The 22,170-nt window shown below is 40.3% G+C and overlaps 1 protein-coding gene across 7 annotated transcripts in view; it reads left to right on the forward strand.

Annotated features, from left to right (window-relative positions):
- OSBPL1A (oxysterol binding protein like 1A) overlaps nt 1-22,170 on the forward strand; it is an 83,961-nt gene that overhangs the window by 9,425 nt on the left and 52,366 nt on the right. For all 7 annotated transcript variants that reach the window (XM_076329823.1, XM_076329820.1, XM_076329822.1 and 4 more), the window contains 13 exons: nt 1,036-1,121; nt 3,327-3,401; nt 4,537-4,648; nt 5,816-5,901; nt 9,548-9,692; nt 10,447-10,514; nt 10,603-10,647; nt 11,661-11,734; nt 11,813-11,876; nt 12,812-12,913; nt 14,659-14,784; nt 15,952-16,033; nt 18,830-18,936. In XM_076329823.1, the coding sequence (XP_076185938.1) occupies nt 1,036-1,121; nt 3,327-3,401; nt 4,537-4,648; nt 5,816-5,901; nt 9,548-9,692; nt 10,447-10,514; nt 10,603-10,647; nt 11,661-11,734; nt 11,813-11,876; nt 12,812-12,913; nt 14,659-14,784; nt 15,952-16,033; nt 18,830-18,936 (1,172 nt within the window). The remainder of the gene's footprint in view (nt 1-1,035; nt 1,122-3,326; nt 3,402-4,536; nt 4,649-5,815; nt 5,902-9,547; nt 9,693-10,446; nt 10,515-10,602; nt 10,648-11,660; nt 11,735-11,812; nt 11,877-12,811; nt 12,914-14,658; nt 14,785-15,951; nt 16,034-18,829; nt 18,937-22,170) is intronic.

Genomic DNA, 22,170 nt, shown 5'->3' on the forward strand with positions numbered 1-22,170 from the left:
TCCCTTGTGCTGGTGGCTTGTCCCCTCGGGGCAAACTTAATGTTATGCATGTTCCAGACTTCAGTGCTTGAGGATACATGAAAAGGGAAAGCTTAATGGTGGCAGTAACTTCAAAACCGTTTCTAATGCCTCATTTTCATTTTGCTTCCAAATACAAAATCATAGCTTTTAGGTGGCACTTGGAATGCTGTGGGTCTGTTGCTTAGTAAAAACAAAGAACAAAAGCTGATTTGCTTAGTACAACTAAGTGTTGCAATTGGAAACTAACATGAGTTGTTAAATTAGTAATCTCTAATACTTTTAATATCTTGCTTTTAAAGAAGTGATTGTAGGATAGCTCTTGAATTTCATTCATACAGCCAGTCCTCCAGGACATGCTTTAAATGCTCTTTAAAGCATAAATGATAGTTCCGTTTGCATGGTCACTTCTGTGCCTGCTTCCTACTTACGCTTACCATTCCTGCAGAGGCTTGCAGCTGTAGATGCTACATGAGTTCTGCAGTGCACAAAGATTTAAAATCATGATACATAGTAAGGCTATCTTTGTCTTGTGCTTGTACTCAATTTTAATAAAAAAACCCTAACATTAGGCCATCCCACCTGTTTTGGTTTGAATCATCTGCTTGGAAAGATGGGTTGTCTGACCTCTCATTTGTGTGCAGGATATAAAATCAGATAAACCAAACTGGGTTTTGATAAACAAAAGAAATGTGTACTTGCATGTGCTATTTTCATAGTGAATGAAACTAACTGAAGCTTCTTGCTACTGTTGAAGAACAAGGTATTACATGAAAACAAAAGTTTTGTTCTCCATCAGGCTACATGACTTTAGAAAGATTTTGTAGGTTTGAATCTAACATTCTTACACTGCATCCTGATTTAATAATTCAGATGGCGTGAATAGTATTGATGCTTCCAGCTTCCTTGCTCCTCTGTTACTGTGAAGAATGATCATCAGTGCCAGCCTCGAAGCACGTGACAAGATCTTTTTTGTACTGTGTGACCAAAACTTAATTTACCTGTTTTGTCTTTTAGGCAGAAGTAAATCTAATATGGGTTGGACACCTCTTCACCTTGCGTGCTACTTCGGACATGCTGTTGTGGTAGAGGATTTGCTGAAGGTATATTTCTATTTGCTTCTGTGTGTAAGGCAGAAAATTCTTTGTTATGCTAGAAGCAGTTAGTATTTATTTGGGTTTTTGTGATAGAAGAAAGGTGGCTTTGTAGAGAGGCAGAGTCACTCCTACAGTTTATCTGCATGTAACATAGAGATAACTAAGCTGATTGTTAAAACTAAGGAATGAAATAGTTGCTGTATTAAGATCAGCCCAGTTTACAAGGACCCAAAATAGTGACACGGGCAGTCTATACCATAGTATACAGCTGTTACTGTGAACAGTGTTCACAGCTATCAGTACTTCGCTAACTTTCTCATGAAGTATGTGTGCTTGTCTGTGTAACCATCTGAATATAGGAATTGAAGACGTGTAGTATATAGGTATGCACTTGTGAAAGCTTCAGCCCTTTTCAGGCTCAGTGGATATCTGCATATAGTAAGCCAGCATCTGATACTAGTAATGCAAATGGTTTCAAGGGCCTGATCGAGCTTACTGTAGTACATAAAGTATATAATTTAGGCAATTTCGCTTACTAAGTCGCAGGAAAGGCTAAAGTGTTTCAGATGCAAAAAAGTCTGTGTTACCTAATTGGAGGTTGTGAATAGAAGTATGTCCAGAATTCTGTGCAAGTCACTTATATGTGTTTCTTTCCAGGCACAGGCTAACGTAGTTTGACTTATTATTTCTTTCTAACATCTTTGAAATAATGAACTGTGTGATGAACTTTGAAATGATGAACCTCTGTGGTCAAAGCTGACCTATTTGTATCTTTATAGCCACATCTGCACTGCATTTGCAGTTGTTTCTGGCTGAGTTGTTTTTTACCCTCAGCTCTCAGGGTAGCTTCAACCAACCTTAACTGTATTATACCCTATTCCTGTTTGAAAGGTTTTGCTGTAGATGGCAGGAACACACTAAACAGCCTCAAATACAAAGGTAGCTAACCTAAACTTGAATTTCATTCAGAATAAAGGCTACCAGCCATAATCATGACTAAAGCAGGAAACAAAGTTGAGATTTCTTTGAGAAGAAGTTCTCTAGCCTACACACCTGCTCAGTAGATGATGCTGTTCTCAATCCAAGAGGGCTACTTAAAGCAAAAGGTAAAGTTTTGTCAGTTTAAATGCATTTATCGACACTTCCAGAGTTGGAAGAGTATGTGTAACTTTGTGCTTTCTTCTTGGCTGATAGGGCTCTTGAAAGGGTATTATTTAAAGAATGAATGGAATAGTAAAGGAAGCTGTGTACCTCTGAAAGCTAAGCATTTATAGGTGTCTCTGTGTACTTGTGCCTAGATTTTGTGCTCAAAGAGCGAGTGAATGAGGTATTACCAAAAACAGAGCTCTGGAACTAAAGTCAGGTTCATCAGTTAACTTTAGGCAGGCAGCAGTGATCTGGCTAAATTATGTGATAGTTATATGTCCTGCCCTCTTTCTGACTTTTTGAGAGATTAGGTAAAGTGGTGTAGAAGAAATGCTTAAAGACAAGAAGGGTAGGGTTTCCTGGAACAATGCCTGTGCGACCGGCCTTCCTTTCAGAGAAAAGGTATGGGATGGAAAAAGTGTGTGACAAGAGGAAGGGAGATTCAAGACAAAGATTGTAGAAGAAAAAAGGGAGGAGAAAGGTTAAGTTTCAGATGGTACCATCTTAATGCTGACATGGAAGCTTTCACTTCATGTGAAAGAGCAGCAACAGGTGTCCAGAGAGAATGCCACTTGTTAAATCAGGAGCACCAGGAGGCTGTGCTACTGTGTGTACATCTGTAATAATATGTGTATGCATGTTATCCAGTACCATTGCAGTTCTTTCTGTAAGTTGTTTGGGTTTTTGTGTTGGTTTTTTTTCCAAACACCTACCTCCCCCCCCCCCCCCCCCCCGCAAAACCCCCCCAAAAAACCAACAAAACCAACAATACCCCCATCCCCTGTGTTAAACTTATTTTCTATATACCTTCTTCTCAAAAGTGAGAGAGATGCCTGAAAAAAAACCAGGAGGCTTCTCCTTTTTGAAGCAGTTTGTAGAACGCTGGTTATGAATCTTATATATGTACTTTATCTTCGTTTCCAGCATGGCTGTGTTACAGTTCTGATCTGATTTGCCATGAGGCCTACATTAGTGTCCTGTCCTCCCCCTTCCCCCAGTCAAAGGGAATAGCTATGTAGTTCTTGTTGGAAGGACATTCAGATGTCTTTTGGTCTTGCTGTTCAGGCTGGTGCAGATGTGAATGTGCTGAATGACATGGGGGACACTCCACTCCATCGTGCAGCTTTCACAGGACGTAAGGTAAAGTATGATTGAGGCTTAAAAAAAAGCAAACATAGAATTAAGGAAATGCTAGCAATAAGATCACTTCAAAAAGATGTTTTTACAGTGTCTAAAAATGACTTACCTGTTTTGGTACAGTGCGTTTAAATGAAGCAGGCATATTGCCTAGAGGGTATAACTCTGTCCAAAACAAAAACATGGCACAAATATATTTTCTTGAAGACGGGAGAAGACTGGTCCATGGTTTTCCTTGGTATGCTTTGTCATATCTTTTTTTAGCTTTTTATTGGCAAAGATTTTGCTGGCAGGCAGAAAAAAAATACTAGTTGTCTTCCACTGTAACACTGTGCATCAGTTGGCGTAACTAACTGATGTTGCTTCTGTTCTGCTTCTGCTGTGTGTCAGAGAAAATGCTGAAGCATAGCACTACCTCTAGCTGCAGGTGCTAATTACCATGTGGAAACCAGTGTAGATCTCCCATCTACTGCTAAAGCATAACAGATTAATTTGTGTTTGTGCCTGGTGTGTTTGACACAGTAAAAGGAGTAGGGATTGTTCCTCCTAACTAACTGCATATTTACATAGAGAGAAACCATCTTGTTTTAATCTTAGTGGCTCCTGGAGGGGGAAAAAACTGTATATTAGGACACACTGGTCCATTTGGTGTCTGGAAGTGCTGTTTCTTCATAGAAAACTAGAACTGAAGAGCTTTTTATAGGCCTGTAATGTGAGACTAGTTTGATTGTTCCCCACATGCCGCTGTCATTCCCAAACTAGTACTATCTCTATGGATAACCTCTTGGCCCTTCTGAAGGAGTGGCTGCTTAGTCTCTTATCAAAAGAGCCAATCATACTATTTTTATCTGTCAAATTTAGCATTTGCACCAGGTACACCAGCTTTTAAATTGGAGCAGGTCTGTTCAGCCGTAACTAATCTCCTGTTGGTTCCTTCAGCCTGGCTGATGTGAGAGAGAAGGTTGCAGTTAGTCCCACTCTTCAATCTCTCCAAAACATCCCTTCCTGTTTTTGTAAGTCAGCAGTGGTGGGAAGCTGTTACACAGCTCATCTTACAGGATGTCAATAGCTGGAAAGCCCGATTGTGGCCTTGCCATAACAGAGATAGATAAGCAGTGTTTTTCAAATTGTTTTCCAGGAGGTGGTGATGTTACTCTTGCAGCGTAATGCTGATACTTCTATTGTTAATGGGAGTGGAGAGACTGCAAAAGAAGTTACTCATGATAAAGACATAAGGATTATGTTGGAAGGTAACTTTAATAGGTCATAGCCTGTTGGTTTTTTTTTTCAAACACTTGTACATTCTAAAAGCTGATTTTTTTTTTTTATCTTGCAAGTTACAGAAGCTCAATTGAATTTTTCTCTTTAAATTTGGTCATTAGAAAGAAAAAAGTTACAGGTTTTGGTTCCTGTCTGCAGTACTGACAGTTGTGGTTTGTTGTTCTTTTTTTTTTTTTACACAATACATCTGCAAGTGACTTGGAGAATTAAGTATCATGAATGCCAATAGTATTATTCAAGTAACTATTTCAATCCTGTTGGGGTAATCCTTGCTACAGCTCTGAATGGTACATGGCAGTCAAAGCCTTAGGTCACTGGGAAAGGAAAAACTCAAGTCAAGAATAGTAAGTGACTTTGTGTCAACAAAATCGTTAAAGAGCAAAATTCTGAACAGTTTGCAAAGGTGACCCAGTTTTGGATCAAGTTTAGGACTTGCTATTGCAGTCTTAGAGGTTATGTCAAAAGGAAAAAAAAAAAGTAAAAGCCATTCCCCTCATTTCCTCCATTGCCTCACAGGTGTTGAAAGTGAGAGAGATGGTGTCCAAATACTTAGATAGGCTCACTGCTTGTAGTTCTGGAGAGTTCAAGAACTGTGGTGCTTCCTGGTATTATTATGTGATACCCCTAAATACTGCTGAAGCTCTGTGTCCAAAACCACAGACTGTATATGTGAAAAGTGATCTCTCTTCTGATTCTACATGCAAATACACAGATAAGCAGCAGAAAGGACTGTTATCTGCTGAATTGTGAGAGAAGAATAAAATTTCTGTAGGATGATAGGAAGAGTAGAAGAGAAACTGAAAAGAACACAGGGAAGATGATGGGGGTGTCAATAGTTCACCTGTTTTCCCTTTTACTAGGGAGTGGGGTTGGTCTTTAAGTGTTTAAAAAAATAATAACATATATATGTATACACATTCACACATCTTGTCAAATATTACATGTTTTTGAACATATTTTTACTCTGACACAGACTTTTCTGAATAAATATTCTATTTATACCTGTCCCAAATAAATAATACTGGAAACTCTTGTTTCTCTAGGCTTGTTTTGATACAGTTTCTTGAATGCGGTACTTCATATGTACTTGCTACTTTATTGAGACTGAACTTAAACTTTGGGTTTTTTTTAAATAGCAGTGGAAAGGACACAAGAAAGGAAACTGGAAGAAGAACTCTTAGGAGCAGCAAGAGAGGGGGAAACAGGGAAACTGACTGCCTTGGTAAGAATTCAAGTGCTTGTAATACTTTTGTGTCAAGTGGTTCAAGCCATAATGCTAATGTAACAACATGTGACATTAGGCCTTGCATTTTAAAGTGCTGTGACTTCAGAATATTAGTGCTGTGCACTGTGTTATGTTGATAATGTGCTGAACCCTCAGGAGTTTTCCAGCTTCCTTGTTAGAGGCTGCAAAACAATGGTTTTCAGCTGCTTTCATGTTTCTAAATACTCTTCAGTTAGTTGGAAATAGCAGTGTAATGGTTCTAGATCTACTGACATAAGTTTGTTATGTTTTTGTGGATACATTAATGTCATGTGTGCCTAGGTTTTCACTACAGTATGGCCTATTTTAAATCTTCAAAGTCAGCTTTTGTCGTTATCATCCGTTGCAGCTGAAGTCTCTGTAGTTTTTAATGGACAGTCGTCTGCACAACACAATCTCATGCTGAGCAGGACTTGAAAACTGTGTATGTGTGTATGTGCGCACAGACTCTCGTAGTAATTCAAGCTGAACAATACCATGGTAAGGTAGAAGCAAATCACAGAAGAATTGAGACTGGAGGGCGTCTCTGGAGATGATCTAGTCCAACTCCTATTTGCAGCGCAGAGTCAACTAGAGCAGGTTGCCCAGGACCATATCCAGTTGGGTTTTGAAGCAGGGTCTCAGTGCTTGAATGCAAGCTTTTGAGAGGCCTGAAGAGTTTCCTTGGAAGAAAGATGTGCAGTGTAGAACATTATTCTACCTGGCTAGCACCTTTAGGTAATACCTTTTAAGACATCAAAGCAGTCTGAATGCTGCTGCTCACTTCTAATGGAAAATTCACAAATGAGATTTGTATGTTGAGAAATTCGACATTCTTTCCTCTTCTGCCTAGAAGCCAGAGTGAACACCTATGCAAAATTCTGTTATCTTTCCCTCCACTAAATGTATCTCTTCTAGTCTGAAAAACCCTGGTCTTTCTAACTCCTTCTTGCATGGAAACTGTCTTTAAATCTTTGGTCATCCTTATAATTTTTATTTGTACTTTTTGTACTATCCTCTTTGAAATGGAGAGAGAACCAGAGCTGTACACAGTACTTAAGATGTGGAAGAATAGGGCATTAATACACTGGCATGATTGTATTAATTACAATTAATACACTGGTATAAGTCATCTGTTCTTGATTCTGGTAACTTCTAACACTTGTTGCATTTGATGTTGCACGCCTGCTGACTAAGCCTTAAACTAATGCAGGAAGAAATCAGAAAAAGGTGACTCCTCACAGAAATCTGTCATTAAAGAACTTTGTGCTTTCTCTCATGTGGCATGTAACCACGCGTGCACATGTAACTCTTCCTGTAAACATTTTTCATCTCTAAGTGACTTTTTTTTTATATTTAGTATCATTGAGCTCTGTATATGTGAGGACAGCTATATGTTGACCTCTAAAACTTTTCAAAGTACTTATCACTTTTTTTGACCCTGAGGCAGTTCTTAAGTCATAACAGCTTTTTCCTGGAGTCCTTTGGTGAGTACTTGGACCTCTGGCCATTGAATTACAATTTTAAAACTCCTGCTGACTCTTGAGGAAGTCCAAAGAACTTTCTTCACTTACAGTTCTGTGGTGTAAACCTCCTTGACTTTCCTACTCTTAGGTTAATACCTCTGTGGAGAATCTGTGTAGCTCTTCTGAACTGCCCTTTATCTTGAGAATTCCTTACACTTTGCTTATTGATGTTCAGACCTTTCTGCTCCTATTGTATCTTTTTTAATTAGCAGACTATTATGCTTATGAAGCTTCTTTAGTTGCTTAAGTCTACTCTTATTGTGAGACCTAACACACCAGAATTTGTTCTCTACTGCCCTCCTTTTGGAACAGAGTGCTACTTACTTGAAAGATACCCTTTTATTGTTAATTCTTTTTATCTTGATTGTTTATATCAAAAAAGACTGTACTGCGTATCCTAACACAGTTGTCTGGAAGAAACAGTTTAATGGCACAGTTTTTCTAAACCTTCTAATTTTACTCCAAACCATTCTTTCTCCTTTTCCTGCGTGTGCTTTAACTTTATAACTGCTCCTTCTATTGATGTTTCTTGAAGTCAAATGGTAATGGTGGCTTTTGTGCTTCTCTTCTGTCAGGATTCTCACTAGATCACAGTATGTTTTGCCACTAAAACCTAGACCTTCAGTAGCTGAATGTTAACCCAGGCTTTTTAGTCTACTTGAGGCAAAACCAGTGTGTTCTTCCTATGAGTTCTCAAAAGCGTACTATACATTTACTGAAATAACTGGAGAGCTTTTTATCTCAATGAGTCTATGCATGAAACTTTCTTCAAAATACTGCCTTGGAACAAGGTGTGAGCTGCTGAAAGCACAGGCATGCGGCTTAAAAGGTGTGGAGGTAAGGAGTCAGTAGAGGTGGAGATGAGGCAGATGTAAAACAGCTGGTCGGAAAGAGCCAAAACCTGGGAATCCTCAGGAACTCGGGTATTTAAGACATCAGTATTAATGAAGTTATATTTCCACAAGCTGTCTTTTTTGACTTGTGTTCTCTTTTCAGTGGAACTGTAAATAACAGCTGTAGCAGTTTATCCTTTATAGGACTATTTCTGAAGCACACTTAAAGTGGTTACTGTTGATGCTAACTTAAATTGCTGCCATGGGAATTCTGTTATTATGGAGTAATTTCTCTAAGATAGCATATGGCTAATGCAGAAGGCTTAAACTGAGTTTCTCTAAAATTGTCATGCAGTTGTGACTCTAGTCTCCTAAGACTGCTTAACAGTAACTTAGTCTTTCTATTAAGGCAGTCTCCTTTGGCTCGGAAGCTTAACTATAACGGCTGATAATTGCATAGAATGGTTTGGGTTGGAAGGGACCTTTAAAGATCATCTAGTCCAACCCCCATGTATACATCCAATAGCCACATATTTGAGTAGAAGTGTAGTGGTATTTTAGGGCAGTTAGTAGTGTCATGCTTAATGACTGTTCTCTTTGATGGGGTCAATTTCTCAAAACATTTATATAATATCCAAGTAAAACTCAGGTTGTTTTTCCTCAGTTACATAGCTGCTCTAATTTTAAGTTCCCACAACAGTTAGACCTCAGAGTACAGCAAAACTGTTTGTATAACAGACTGCCTATGCTAGGAGCTTCTGAATGGCCTAGGATAGCTCTGTGACTGAGACTGGCAGGCCTGCCACCCTTTTGTACAAGGTTCTTGCTCTGAATCAGGGTGGCCACACAGACTCGTTCTGGATTTAGCACTGGCTTGTGATAAGTTTCAGACTGTGCCTGGGAGGCTTCTACAGAGAACAGCAGGTTTTGACAGTAGACTCAGGCCCGTTCTAGCAATATAAATGACTGAACTGTAATGCTGGGGAACTCTCTCTGGCACTGTGCAGTTGAGCAGGATAAATCTTTCCACATCTGCACAACATGGAAACGGTATAGCAAGCAAAAAACTGAGAAGTTCCTTACTCTGGCTGAACATCTTGCTTGATTGTTGTCCTTGCCCTTCTCATAACACTTGCTACATGCCCTCTTTGTTGCCAGATCTACAGTGAAGCATCCTGGTTAGGAACAGCTAACTTTCAAAAGAATGAACGTGGCATCTGGAGAGGGAGGAAAACTGATAAGTAAGCAAAACTTTGTTTTTTCCAGTTGAACAAGCCCAAACCACCTGATATCAACTGTACAGATCAGATGGGGAACACACCACTGCATTGTGCAGCATACCGTGCCCATAAGCACTGTGCATTGAAACTTCTAAAAAATGGAGCAGATCCTAAAATAAGAAACAAAAATGGTGAGTACCAAATGAAAGTATATACAGTGTTAAGAAGAGACAGAAATTTAACAGTTTCTATAAGCTATGTTACTTACCACTCAATGTTCAGGGAAAATCTTACGGTGCTTTACAAGCTTTGTATCACTAATAAAGGAAGCCCAACACTGACTAAATTGCAAGAGACTTAAGAACTGTAGCAAAATAATTATCATATATGCTTTTATTTTCCAAGCTTACCCATTTCTAGAAAATTTACCTGCTGTGTGTCTTAACCATGAAACGTGCCTGGCTTTTGTTTTCTTGATGCTAAACACTGAACACAGATAACAAAGAAAGTGATAAGATTGAAAGTGTGGCCCAGACCAAGTGACTTTTCAGAAGGTGGCTTCTAATGGAAGCAAATCCAGGAAAATTTTATGCAGATGTTATGCAGACTGTGTACTTGTCATCTGATTAAAGATGTCTCTATCTTGATATTTATGAATGTTCTGAACTGTTCTATGTAGTTGAAGTGCAAAAACAAACTTAAGTAAGAGCAAAGGCCTCCTCTGTGGCTAGGAGAACTCTGAAGGGCAGTTCAGTGCACTAAAGTTCAGAGCCTTTTTTGGTCTTCTGCCCCTGAGGAGCTTAGGTTCCCCAATTCCAAGTAAACTTGGATGCTTGTGGGACCAGACTTTAATGGGTAAACAGTGTCAGAGTGATTATTTTTAAGTTAAGTATGTCTAGGTTTATGTGAATCAAATTCTCATGCCTCATCTTGGTTACTAAACAGATCAGACACCCCTTGATCTAGCCCAAGGTGCAGAAATGAAACTGATATTGGGAGGTAAAACTGGAAAGGTAGGAACTTTTTGTACCCATTTAAAATGCTACTTGCCAAGGCTGTCTAGTTGAAGCTATTCCTGCATAAACTTTAATTTCTGTGCAGGTTATCAACAAACCCCTGAGACGATATGAAGGTCTCCTATGGAAGGTATGTCTTATTTCCTGTTCTAAAATAGCTTGTAAGATCTCGAAGTATGTCATTTTCTGTACTTAAGTGAGTTGATGAATGAGGGAGCTTTTCAATAATAATTTGTTAAATGACTTGACTTTAATCTAGTATATTGGATAAATTATAGATGGGCTGGCTGAGTGGAGCAGTTACTAGACTTATGGCATTCTGATCTTAACCTCGGTCCCTAAAAACTCTCTTCATTTCTTGGTGATTTTTGTGGCAAAGCTTCACTGTGGTAAGGTTTTGTGTCTTGTCTGTGGGTGGGCAAAATGTTTGTTGTTTTTTTTTCTTTCCTGAATAGATGTCTTACTTTTTAATAATCTATAACTAATATTTTGCCACAAGTTCACCTTCTTCTGGAAATTTTAAAGCTTAGAGGGAAGATGTCAGTTAAACACTTGTTTAAAGCTTGTTTTGCTCTGATATTCAAGTGAATCTTTTTTCCTTTGTTAAAAGAAGTTTTCTCCATCTTCTACATGAATGCTTAATTTTTATGTTCCTTAATGACATCTTTGAAGACTTTTTGAAGTTTTCTTCAGTGTAAATTTTCCTATGTATTCACTCACAATTGTAATATAAGGAACTGTTTTTAGACCAGAACTATGTACTAAAGCTTGTGAAAGGTAAAATGTTGTAGTTAGATGTCTCAATGTGTTTTGTTTCTCATTTGATTTTATAAAGTAGAATTATGTGGTGATCAACGACCCCTGTAACGTTCAAAAATGCAGCATTTTAATATTTCGGTTCTTACTGAGTAGCAGGCTCAACAAAACTTTTGTTTTTAGGTATTTCCAAAAAAGAAAATAGCACTGTAATTGTATTCTCAGGTTGCTGTGATTACCAAGATATGTAAAACCTAAAATGTTTTCCTAATGAGTGCCAGTTTTATGTAATAGCCTTCATGCTATCAAACTTACTGGGAATAGTAACTCTTCAGCTGTTAACCTTACTTGGCCTTTTTTGTTTTGCTTTTGCTTTAATTTTTTTAGAGCTCACGATTTTTTGGTTGGAAACTCTACTGGATAGTTCTAGAACATGGAGTCCTTTCCTGGTATCGGAGACAGTAAGTTCTGTGTTTAAATTTCTGATAAGCGATTTAAATAACTCTCCAATTTATTAAATCTCTCTCTTTCTTTCAAAGAGCTGATGCAGCAAATAATGATCATCGTCAGGGATGCAAGCATCTAACACAAGCTGTCTGCACGGTAGGAAGTCAAATGACTTGTAACTACTGGTTTTTTATGTGTTAGGGTTCCATACCTAGACAATGAAAACTTCAGCTGGGTTGGCAAGCATGCCTTTGTTATAAAAAAAGAGAAAAAGCTTGTGGTGTTGCTTGACAAGAAGCAGTGTTTTCTGCAAAGTATTCTTATATGTAAAGTGGCCGTAAAGCTCCTTCACTTCTTTCCAAAGTCATGAAGATTTAAACAAATATAAGGCTTCCTAAAAGCATGCCTCTTCAGTTGTGCGAAACAACTGTTTGGAGCATGTGATACAGAATAGCAAAGCTCTAGTTCCTCCTGTGGCTGTCACTGGCTTCTTGTGACTGATTGTGTAACTTCACTTCTCCAACTGAGATCAACTTACTAATTCTGAGGGTGACTTTTGGAAAACTTCCTTAGTTGGAAGGGATGAACAGAGGACAGAGGAAAGGCAAGCCAGGTGTCGTGTATAATACGCAGGAAGATGAAATGTTTAAGGAGAATGCATTCAGGATCACTTCAATAATTTTTCTTCTATAACTAACCTGTCCTAGTTCTATAGATTGGAGCCACAAGTTCTGTTAAACTATAGTACTATATGAAAAGTGACTCTTGCTTTTCTATATCTACAAATTCCTTAATATTGGTGGTCTTGCACCATTTCTGAGATATTGCCTGAATCAAGTGGAGCAAATATGCAAATACAAAATTTTGACATAAAGAACCTCTATATTCTCATTCATTATGTAAAGTGCAAGACAGCACACTTTGCAAAACTGTTCTGACCAAGCTTTTTGTAAGCTATAGTTGTTTCGTATCAAAACTGAGGCACAAACCTCCGAGTTACGAGTAAGCAAGGTAGAGAATTACTCTTAAGAGTTTTGTCTTTTCTTACTGATTCATTATACTGATTTTGTCTTTTCTCCATGTTGCTTTAGGTAAAATCTACAGACAGTTGCTTCTTTTCTGTCAGATGTTTTGATGACACTGTTCATCGTTTCAAGATTCCTAAAAATAGCCTTCCTTCTCAAACTAGAGAGGTAATAATGACTCTTTATCAAAGGCTGTAAAATGTAATAACTCCTGTAATGAATAATCTGCATTCTGCTTGCTATAGATGCATTAGTAGTGGGTTCAGTATTGTGATCATCAGGACTTGGTAACATAAGTGCATATATTGAATCTTTTAGCACGACTACAGACTAAATAGCAAAAATGAACAGATTGCCATTCTCTTCTTTAAAAGTAGTGCCACCTTGTTTTCCAGTTCTGTGCCTGTATTATGCCCTGTAGTCTAACTTCCTCTTTTTTTTAACTTCTCTGCGTGGCAGATTTCTATTTCAACTTCCTTCTGTTGCACTTTCTTTCATAGTTCATTATCCCGAACAAAAGGATGTTTAATGGTACATTCTACTCTTTTAGCCATTCTCAAAGATGACCTAATAAATTATTTTTTCTTAAAAGGTGGATCTGAAACAAGAGAAACTTTTTTTAAGGGCTATTTTTAGTGTAGTTACTATTGTACTTCTATAGGTGTACTAACTAGAGATGAAGTAGGGGTGGAGGCAACTGGAGTACTGTGTCCAGTTCTGGGCTCCCCGGTATGAAAGAGACATGGACATACTGAAGAGAGCCCACCAGAGGGCCACTAAGATGATTAAAGGGGCCACAGCATCTCTAATACTAGGAAAGGCTGAGAGAGCTGGGACTGCTCAGCCTGGAGAAGAGAAGGCTCAGGGGGATCTTGTCAATGTATGTAAATACCTGAAGGGAGGATGCAAAGCGGAGGGAGCCAGGCTCTTTTCAGTGGTGCCTGCTGACAGGACCAGAGGCAAAGGGCACAAACTAAAACACAGGAGGTTCCTTCTGAACATAAGAAAAAATGTGAGGGTGACCCGACCACTGGCACAGCTTGCCCAGAGAGGTGGTGGAGTCTCCATCCTTGGGGATAATCAGAAGCCATCTGGACATGATCCTGGGCAACTATCTGTAGGTGGCCCTGCTTGAGCAGAGGCGGTTGAACCAGAGGACCTCCAAAGATCCGTTCCAACCTCAGCCATTCTGTGATTCTATGAACAGGAAAAGAATCTACCTCTTAATTATGATAGTGCTTGAGGTTTTGTACACAGTTTGTCACACCTTTGTCTGCCTTCTTATGAAGGCAGACTTTGTCACAGAGACCTTGCTGTCTGAACAGAAACCCAAAGATGCAAAATACATTCCCTACAGTCTTTTCTTAATTGTTGCGACTTTTTTTTACGTGACCTTGGATAGACTGAGGGGTGGATGGCATTTGTGCTTAAAGTTTGGTCAATTAAGTCCTAGATGGCACTCTGACCACAGAGTGTCTGATCTTGAATACACGTTACAATCTTAATCTATTTTCTGCTCATTAAGGTGTCTCATTTTACTAATTAATATCTTACATCAATAGAAAATTTTAATTTGTTCTTTTGCGTGTATGCTTTAAACTAAAGGGGGGTAGACTTAGACTAGATATAAGGAATAAATTTTTTATGCTGAGGGTGGTGAAGCACTGGTACAGGTTGCCCAGAGAGGTGGTGGATGCCCCATCCCTGGAAACATTCAAGGTCAGGTTGGACGGGGCTCTGAGCAACCTGATCTAGTTGAAGATGTCCCTGCCCACGGCAGGGGGGTTGGACTAGATGACCTTTAGAGGTCCCTTCCAACCCAAACTATTCTATGATTCTATGATGTGCTGTTGCCTTCTGGGGATGACCTTTGAAATATGTATTAACTCTGGGTTTTTTTTTTTCCTGTTCAGAGTTGGCTGGAAGCAATAGAAGACCACTCTGCATATAGCACTCATTACTGCACACAGGAACAGTTGAGTAGTGATGATGATGAGGATGATACGGTATCTGTTACAGACCTACAGGATACTCTTAAAGTATGTACTGAGTACTTGGCTCATGCATCTAGGCAGTTGCAAATTAGTACTGTTTTGTATTGAAATACTTTAGTGTACTTTTGTCAAAAAGTGATGATTCTTTCTTTCCATGGATGCATAAATGCTGCTTGTATTTGCACTGCTTACTGTCATGTATTCCTGTTCAGACTGTATGCATAAAATGGCATGTTTATCATAGCTACAGGATTGTGTTTTTCAGTTTTACCAGCACTACTGCAAGGTAGAAAGTTGCTTGAGACTTTCAGCCAGGAGAGGGAGCCTTGTGTACTGTACTTGGTGACACCAAGGCTGGAGGATAACAAAGCTAACCTTCAGCGAGGTTCACCTTCACCCTCTATAAAACAGGCAATGAAATGGCTTAGAAATGATCCTTTAACACCTCAGGTCACATTAGATGCATTGTACAGTGATTGTTCAGACCTGCAAAGGAAATGAGTCTTCCTTGATAATTCTGGCATTCAGCCTGTGATTCTTGATTTTGCCATACATATATACTTCTAAAACCTTTTACTTTAAGGGAAAGTTGACACTGCAACGCAAAAATCTTCCTGTGACTGAACTCCAAGTAGCTTGTACCATACAAGAACTCAAAGTAGCTCATGGCAGAACAGAGATGGGAGGATAACTGTTGCTGGCAGTTCTCAGCAGGCTACAGAAGAAGACGGTATTACCTAATAGATAACTGTCTCCAAGTTCAAATGCAGGCTTGGAATATGATCTTGGAGTGGGTTCCTGCAGGTCGCTGTACTTGCCATACATCAGTTAACCTATGCATTTGCTTATTTTGGCCTCAGGTTTGTCAAAGAACAAGTAATGGCTCTTCATGGGTTTTCAAACTTTTTAATAAAAAAAGGGGGGGAAATGCAAAAGTGGTACATACCACATAGCTTTGGGGTTTGGTTTTCTATGCTAATTTAAACAAAAGCCAGTCAGCAATATGTGCATAAATCTTCTGTTTTCTTGTGTGTCTTTGAAGGTACTTCAGGTAATTTCTTTCAGTTTTAATGTATCGGTCTCTGTCACTGGGAATCTTTGTTAAGGTTTAATGTTCTCCAAATTTAAAAATTTTGGTATAGTTAAGAGAATAAACATACACTTTCCTTAGCTAGATCAGGAGTGCCTTGTTCTATCCTTGCTGTCTTTCAGAAAGCACAAGCATGTCAACAAAGACTCAATAAAGAGATTTCAGACTTTCTTGCAATGGTTAAATCTTTGGATGCTACAAAAGGTAAAACTTACTCTTCTAAAATGCAGTTTGTTACCGGGCAACTAATTTTTTCTTTTAAGCAGCACATGCTTTAATTTCACTGAAATTAAATTTTCAGGAGCTTGAAAATATAGGACAGTTTTCCTCATTGAAAAAAGATTCAAATAAAGTAACATTATAATAATTGCCAAGAACTAAGACTTCAGATTTGGAGAAACAACTAATAAGTAGGTTGATTGAAAGAAATTTTATTGGGTGTAAATGTAGTGAAACTGCCTTCAGATATAGTGCTTACTGAGTAGCATCATAGGAAAATGAGGGGTTCACTTTCAAGGTTAAAAAAAAAAAAACAACAAAAACAACACAAAAAACAAATTGTAGCTGGTAGCTTATTGCAGAATATAAGTGTCCCCTGACAGGTACAAAGAGCTAGCTGTCTTACTCTAGCTTTCCCCTCAAAAAAACTTGTCATGTAGTGAGTAGAAACACAATGAAAGCTGAGGCATGATAAACAGGATGTGAAGTGAAATCACAAAACTATACAGGGAACTGGAGGCATGGTGTGATAGGATATGTTCCACAGACTTCTGCCATGAGTTTTATGCCAGATTTTAACTTCTCGGGCTTCATTTTAAATAATAACTCTTAAATTAACATGTACCTGAATTTTTTGCAGCATAACTGCCAAAAAATAGCACAGGCATCAAGCTGTTAGAGATTAGAACTTGTTTCATTTAATGCCTTAAACATGTACAGAAGTTGCTCGCGTATTCAACACAGAAAGGAGTTCTGTAAGAACATCTAACTGTTTCTCCTTTGAACCTGAGTCCTAGTTATATATTGTGACTAAAATTTATGAAGCTCAAACTAGAGAACAAGTTGTTTATCTGTACAGATGCATAGTCTGTAATAGAATAGCAGTTTTGGGAGGAAAAAAGTTCTTCCTCTTCCATCCCTGTGCCTTCCCAAAAGGAGTCTAAAATACAGCATTTCTCCATGTGTTACTGGGGTAAATTACTGTGTGATGTTAACCTATCTTGCACTAGCTGAATTTTTACCGACTTTTTATTTCACAAAGAAAAGTCAGGTTTCATAATACATATGGGTGATTTTATTGGGAAGCCTTTGTAATTAATAATACAATAAAACTGAATTCTTCACGAAAAGCAGTTTGAAAATTAGTATGAGGTGGATAAATTCCCTTTGGTAGATACAGGGGCAGTTTCTCTGACCCCATATTGCTGACCTGAAGAACCAGTGAGGACACTCACTTTTTTTTTAAATACACAACTTGAGTAACCAAAACCCATAGTGAAGCAAAAACGGATACTATCTCTTTCCTAGAAAATGCTAGTCTTGGCCAATAGCAATAAGTTCCTGTTTTCCTCCCAATGAATGCTTGTAACTTGATGGGTCACTGAACTGTTTCCAGGTTCACGTGTAACCTCTGTAGGTCTCAACAGATGAAACTGCTGCAGCTCTCCCAGTTCTCACGTTGGGTTGATGTGGTATCTTTAATGTATTCAAATCCTCTGGCTCCAGAAGAATGCAAATTTCTGAGTTAAAAGTCCTTCCCTGTGGAACTTCTAAAAGCTTTTTCAGTAATTTAAAAATGGCTATCTTGGGACCCAATATTTAAAATTATCTCCCTACCTGGATTTAGAACAGGATGTTGAGACAGTTATCTTTGAGACATGCATATTATTTATTACAAATAAAGATGTCCCCTGCTCCTGTACTCAGTGTGCTGCCCTTCCTTCTAGAGGCGTTAGCTGTTCTTGATAGCTGCTGTAAGTAGAGACTCCTAATTCCAGTCAGTAGTGAGCTTTGGTATCAAAGACAGCAATTAGTGTGTGGGTATGTACTGTATCTTGTCCTGCACAAGCAGTAGAAGTTGCAAAATAAATTCAAGAACTGTCACTGCCGGACCTCTTAATCTTTATTGGTGTGACATCAACTTGAAGCACCTGTGTTACTAAATGGTGTCAACTGATCCTGGAGTCTGCAGCCACTAAATGAACACTTATTTTAATTACAACAAGTATGCTTCCTGAGAGAAAGGCTTGCTTGACTTCTGAGGAATTGCTGCACATCACAAAACTTCAAAGATGAACTCAAATATTAAATAATTTCTACCAGCTGATTGGGTTATCATGGTTTCCTGCTGGTTCTAGACATGTAGCCCCTTCTATAAATGGTCATAGAAGTAAGGATGTGAGGTGGCATTGCTCTGCAAGCTGTACTACTTATCCAGAAGACGCGTCCATGAAAATAAGATCTCCTTCCCCTTTTATTGATCAGTGTCCTTGTAACTCCCCATCTATTTTTTTCAAACCTAAATCTCCAGCTGCACTGTGGTAAGCTTTCTCTCTTCTATATGATACCATGGCAGAAGGCAAAAAAAGCTACATTTCTCACTTTATATTAAACCAGTGCAGTATCCTTTGTATTTGAATTCTGTCACCTGGCAACTCTGAGGCTTTTAAATCTAGAAAGTGGTTAGAAGATTGTTGCTAGTCACTTTTCCAGTGTCTTGCTGCCATAGCTTACTACCTCTGCTTTCTAAGTCATGCTGAAAGAGAAACTCAATCCATTCACGTGCCACTTATACCAGTACTAGGGAAAGGATGCACAAGAAAGAACTTACGTTCCCTCAGTGCTATTTCTGCTTGCCCTTTCCTCACACAGATCTTACAGTGCACCAGCCTTCCTGTAGAATATGAATGTTATGTCTGTATTACTTAGAGGAAAAAATAATTAAAAGAATCCTGTAGTTTACAATGTCCCCCTAACACTACTAATCTTTCATGCTTTCAGGAATATCTTCTCCCCTCCTGCAAAAAGTTGATGTGGTCTCTGAAGTATCCCAGGAAACATGTGAGGCCCTGGCTGACTGCCTCAATTTATTCACAAAGCAAGAAGGGGTATGTATTATGCTGCATGGGTCTATAAAAGGGTCTGAATAGCTTCGTATATTTTGCTAGTTCCCTGCTTACTTGTTACAAAACCAAATGCACACACCTATAGAACTTTATATTGTTGGTAAGCTGTCCTTTTGCATGCTGAATGTCTGATGAAAACTCATGCTTCTAGAGAAAGGGTAGCTAAGTTCCTCTACAAAAGGGTATCTTGGTATTTGAGTGTTCAGAAGAGACCCAGATTTTGCTTACAAACTACTGCTTGTAATGTTCAAACTGAATGCTTGAATTCAATAGAGCAGTTGCTTTGCTGATTTGAAGGTTAAATATTGAGAAAATTCATCTTTTTTTTTTTTTTGTACTGGCTAACTGAAGTGTTGAACAGTATTGCTTCTGAATTTGTTTTTCAGACCATGTGCTTAGTGGGTGTGCGAATGCTATCTATTGAACTCCTGGCTTTCCCAGTGACAAATATCTTGTATGGTGTTAAACAATGCAGATGCTTCAATTGGGGAATATATGCCAAACTCATTAATTCCTGGGGTAGGAGATCTGGTATTTTTCTCCCCTCTAGAAGATACCCTAGTACCATGGAATAAATTTGTCTTCCTGTATTGTGGTAACAGTAATCCCTCAGGCTCTTGTTGTCATCAGTAAGCTGTGTTTCAGAATGGGGTTTGTGTTGGTGCTGTTAGTCTTCCAGTTATTTAACAGTGAGCTGCAAACACTGGCTCCATTGTCTAGGTTTGGTTTAAGATTTTTTTTTATTCCTTTCCAAGCCTTTTTGTCTCCAGTCACAAGTCTTCTAGACTTACTTGAGTCAAGCTCTAGCAGAGTGGGACAAGCATTGCCTTTGTTACATGGAGTTTTTGTCTTTCAGAAAATCTAATATTAAAGTTGCCAGTTCCATTTGTGGATGAGGGGGAAATTGTTACAGCAGTGGGTGTATAGTGTTAGTTAGTATTCCTTAATTGTGTTGTCATCTTGCTTCAAGACGGACTAAAATAGCTTTCCAGAGTGGAGTATGTCAAAACATATGGTGAAATTGTAACTTCACCTTACTTGAACTTGAACAGTCTCAGTAGGTGTTATAGAGGCCTTATTTTAATCTGGAAGCACATGAGATTTGGGCACAGAGGGGTGGGCTGAGGTGTGAACTTGAATTTCCACCATAGCTAGTGAAATCAGTCGGTCATGACAGGGAGAAGATGTGATCCTGGGGAGTTTTGTGTCTTGGTATTTTTAAACTTCAAGGTATTGCAATTCCAGAATATAATGCAAGCTTTTAAAGATACCATAAGCTCATAAGGGAAATTACAGCAGTGATCTCTTCCTAAGACTTGAACCTCTCCAAAAAGTTATGTTCCTTGAGCATTACTGTTCTTAAACCCACAGCATTTGGTTTTGTTGTCTTTTATAAGACAGGGCCCCGTTCTTTGCCATTCAGCGTTGATTTCTAGACCATAGTTCTGTTGGCATTGCAAAAGCAGTATGTTGGGTTCTACATTAGCAAGTGATAGGACCCCAATTAAATGCTTTAATATTCCTTCCAAGTATATTGAATAGTAAAGCATAACTCCATAAAGTATCAAACTCTAACATAAAAACACTTGTCTAAAATACTCTAAAAGAAGATCTTTTTTTAGTGTGTTTTTCTCTTCTGATCATGATCTCAATAATGAAGTTAAGGCTTAGGTGTTGTGAATGTTTGGGAACAACTGCCATGAATGCTCTGCTCTGGCAATAGCTGGCTGCTGCTAAGTTAAAACTGCCAAACTACCTTCAGGAAGGATGACTTCTACAACTGGTGTTCAAAAGCTGCTTTCCTGTCTCTCCTGTGGTCTCCATGCCTCTCTTTGTTGTCAGCGGGACTGACTGCAGCTTGTCTTACGCAGACTCCCTGGTAGAACTTCCTCTGAGTAGAGAGGAATTACTTGCTCCACAATACCTTTCAACTGTATTGTGCATGTCCCGTGAAATCTGGTTCTCTCTAGGATGAGCATGTTCTCAAGCTGGGTACCTTTTTATCTTGCCTCTTTAAGGAGAATTTTCTCCTCCTCTAACTTAAATAGTCAGCATACTAGAAGCCACTGCTTGACTAATGAGGAGAGGCTGCTAACTTAAGGAAGGATAACCACCGTGAATACACTTTCTTGCCTGTTGTAGAAGACTTTTTCTTTAGTATTGCCCATCTCTGTGCTGTGTAAATTGTAGCCTAATTGTGCAATATGCAAATGAAACATGCAAAAAAAAAAAAAGATATAAAGGTTCAACTATCTTCCACTTGCGTTATAAATGGTGCATGGGCGTGATATCCCAACGCTCCAGCTGCCCGCTGCTTCTCCTTCCCCCGCCGCCCCCGGTGCCGCCGTGCAGGGCTCGGCGTCCGCGTTGGCGGCGGCGGCGACGCTTTCGAGCGGCTGCGGGAGAGTGCGGCCGGGTTCCGTGCCCGGCGGGCGGGCGCCCTGCCGCTCGCTCCGGAGGGGCGGGGTGGCGCGGCGCGGCCCGGCCCGCTGCGGTGCCGGCTCCGGGAGGAGGGAGCCCCGCAGCACCGTGCCGCCCGCTACCCGTGCCGGAGAAGGCGTGACCTCACCGCGCCGCACGGCGGGAGCTGCTGTGACGCCATAGGGGGGAGCGGGCGTGGGGGGAGCTTCCAAAAATAACCCACTGCGGCGGGGCTCCGTGGGGGGCGGCCCCGGCGGGCTCTGGGACCCGCGTACCCTGCGGCTCCGCCGGGGCCGCCCCGCGCCCGCCTGGGGAGCCGCGGCCCGTGAGCGGGCGAGGGCGGGGCAGGGGCGGGAGCGCTCGGCCTGGCAGGCCATTTTTAGCCGGGCTGGGAGCCGGCTGCCGCCGCCCCGCTATTTGGGGTTGGTTTCCTCCGTCCCCTCTCCACCCCCCCGCGCTCGGCGGGACCCGCTGGCCCTGGCGGTGCGCGCCGCCGGCGCGCGGGTTGCGCGGGGCGGGCGCCACTCCCCCGCCCCGCCCTGCCCTGCCCTGCCCTGCGCCGCGCCGGGGCATCCGCCCGAGTCCGCGGCGTGCTGCAAGGTGAAGGGGCCGCCCGCTGCGCTGCGCGGCCCGGCCCGGCCGGTGCCGCCGCCGCCGCTGCTGCTGCTGCAACTGCAACCCGGGGCGGCTTTCCCAGCCGCGCGGGGCGAGGTCTCGGAGCGGCTGCCTTCCCGAAATCGTGTTCCGCGGTATGTAGTGTGCGTGATGGGTTGGGGTGGTTTTTTTTTCTTTCTT

The sequence above is a fragment of the Aptenodytes patagonicus genome, chromosome 2, assembly GCF_965638725.1.
Source record: "Aptenodytes patagonicus chromosome 2, bAptPat1.pri.cur, whole genome shotgun sequence".
Taxonomy (NCBI): domain Eukaryota; kingdom Metazoa; phylum Chordata; class Aves; order Sphenisciformes; family Spheniscidae; genus Aptenodytes; species Aptenodytes patagonicus.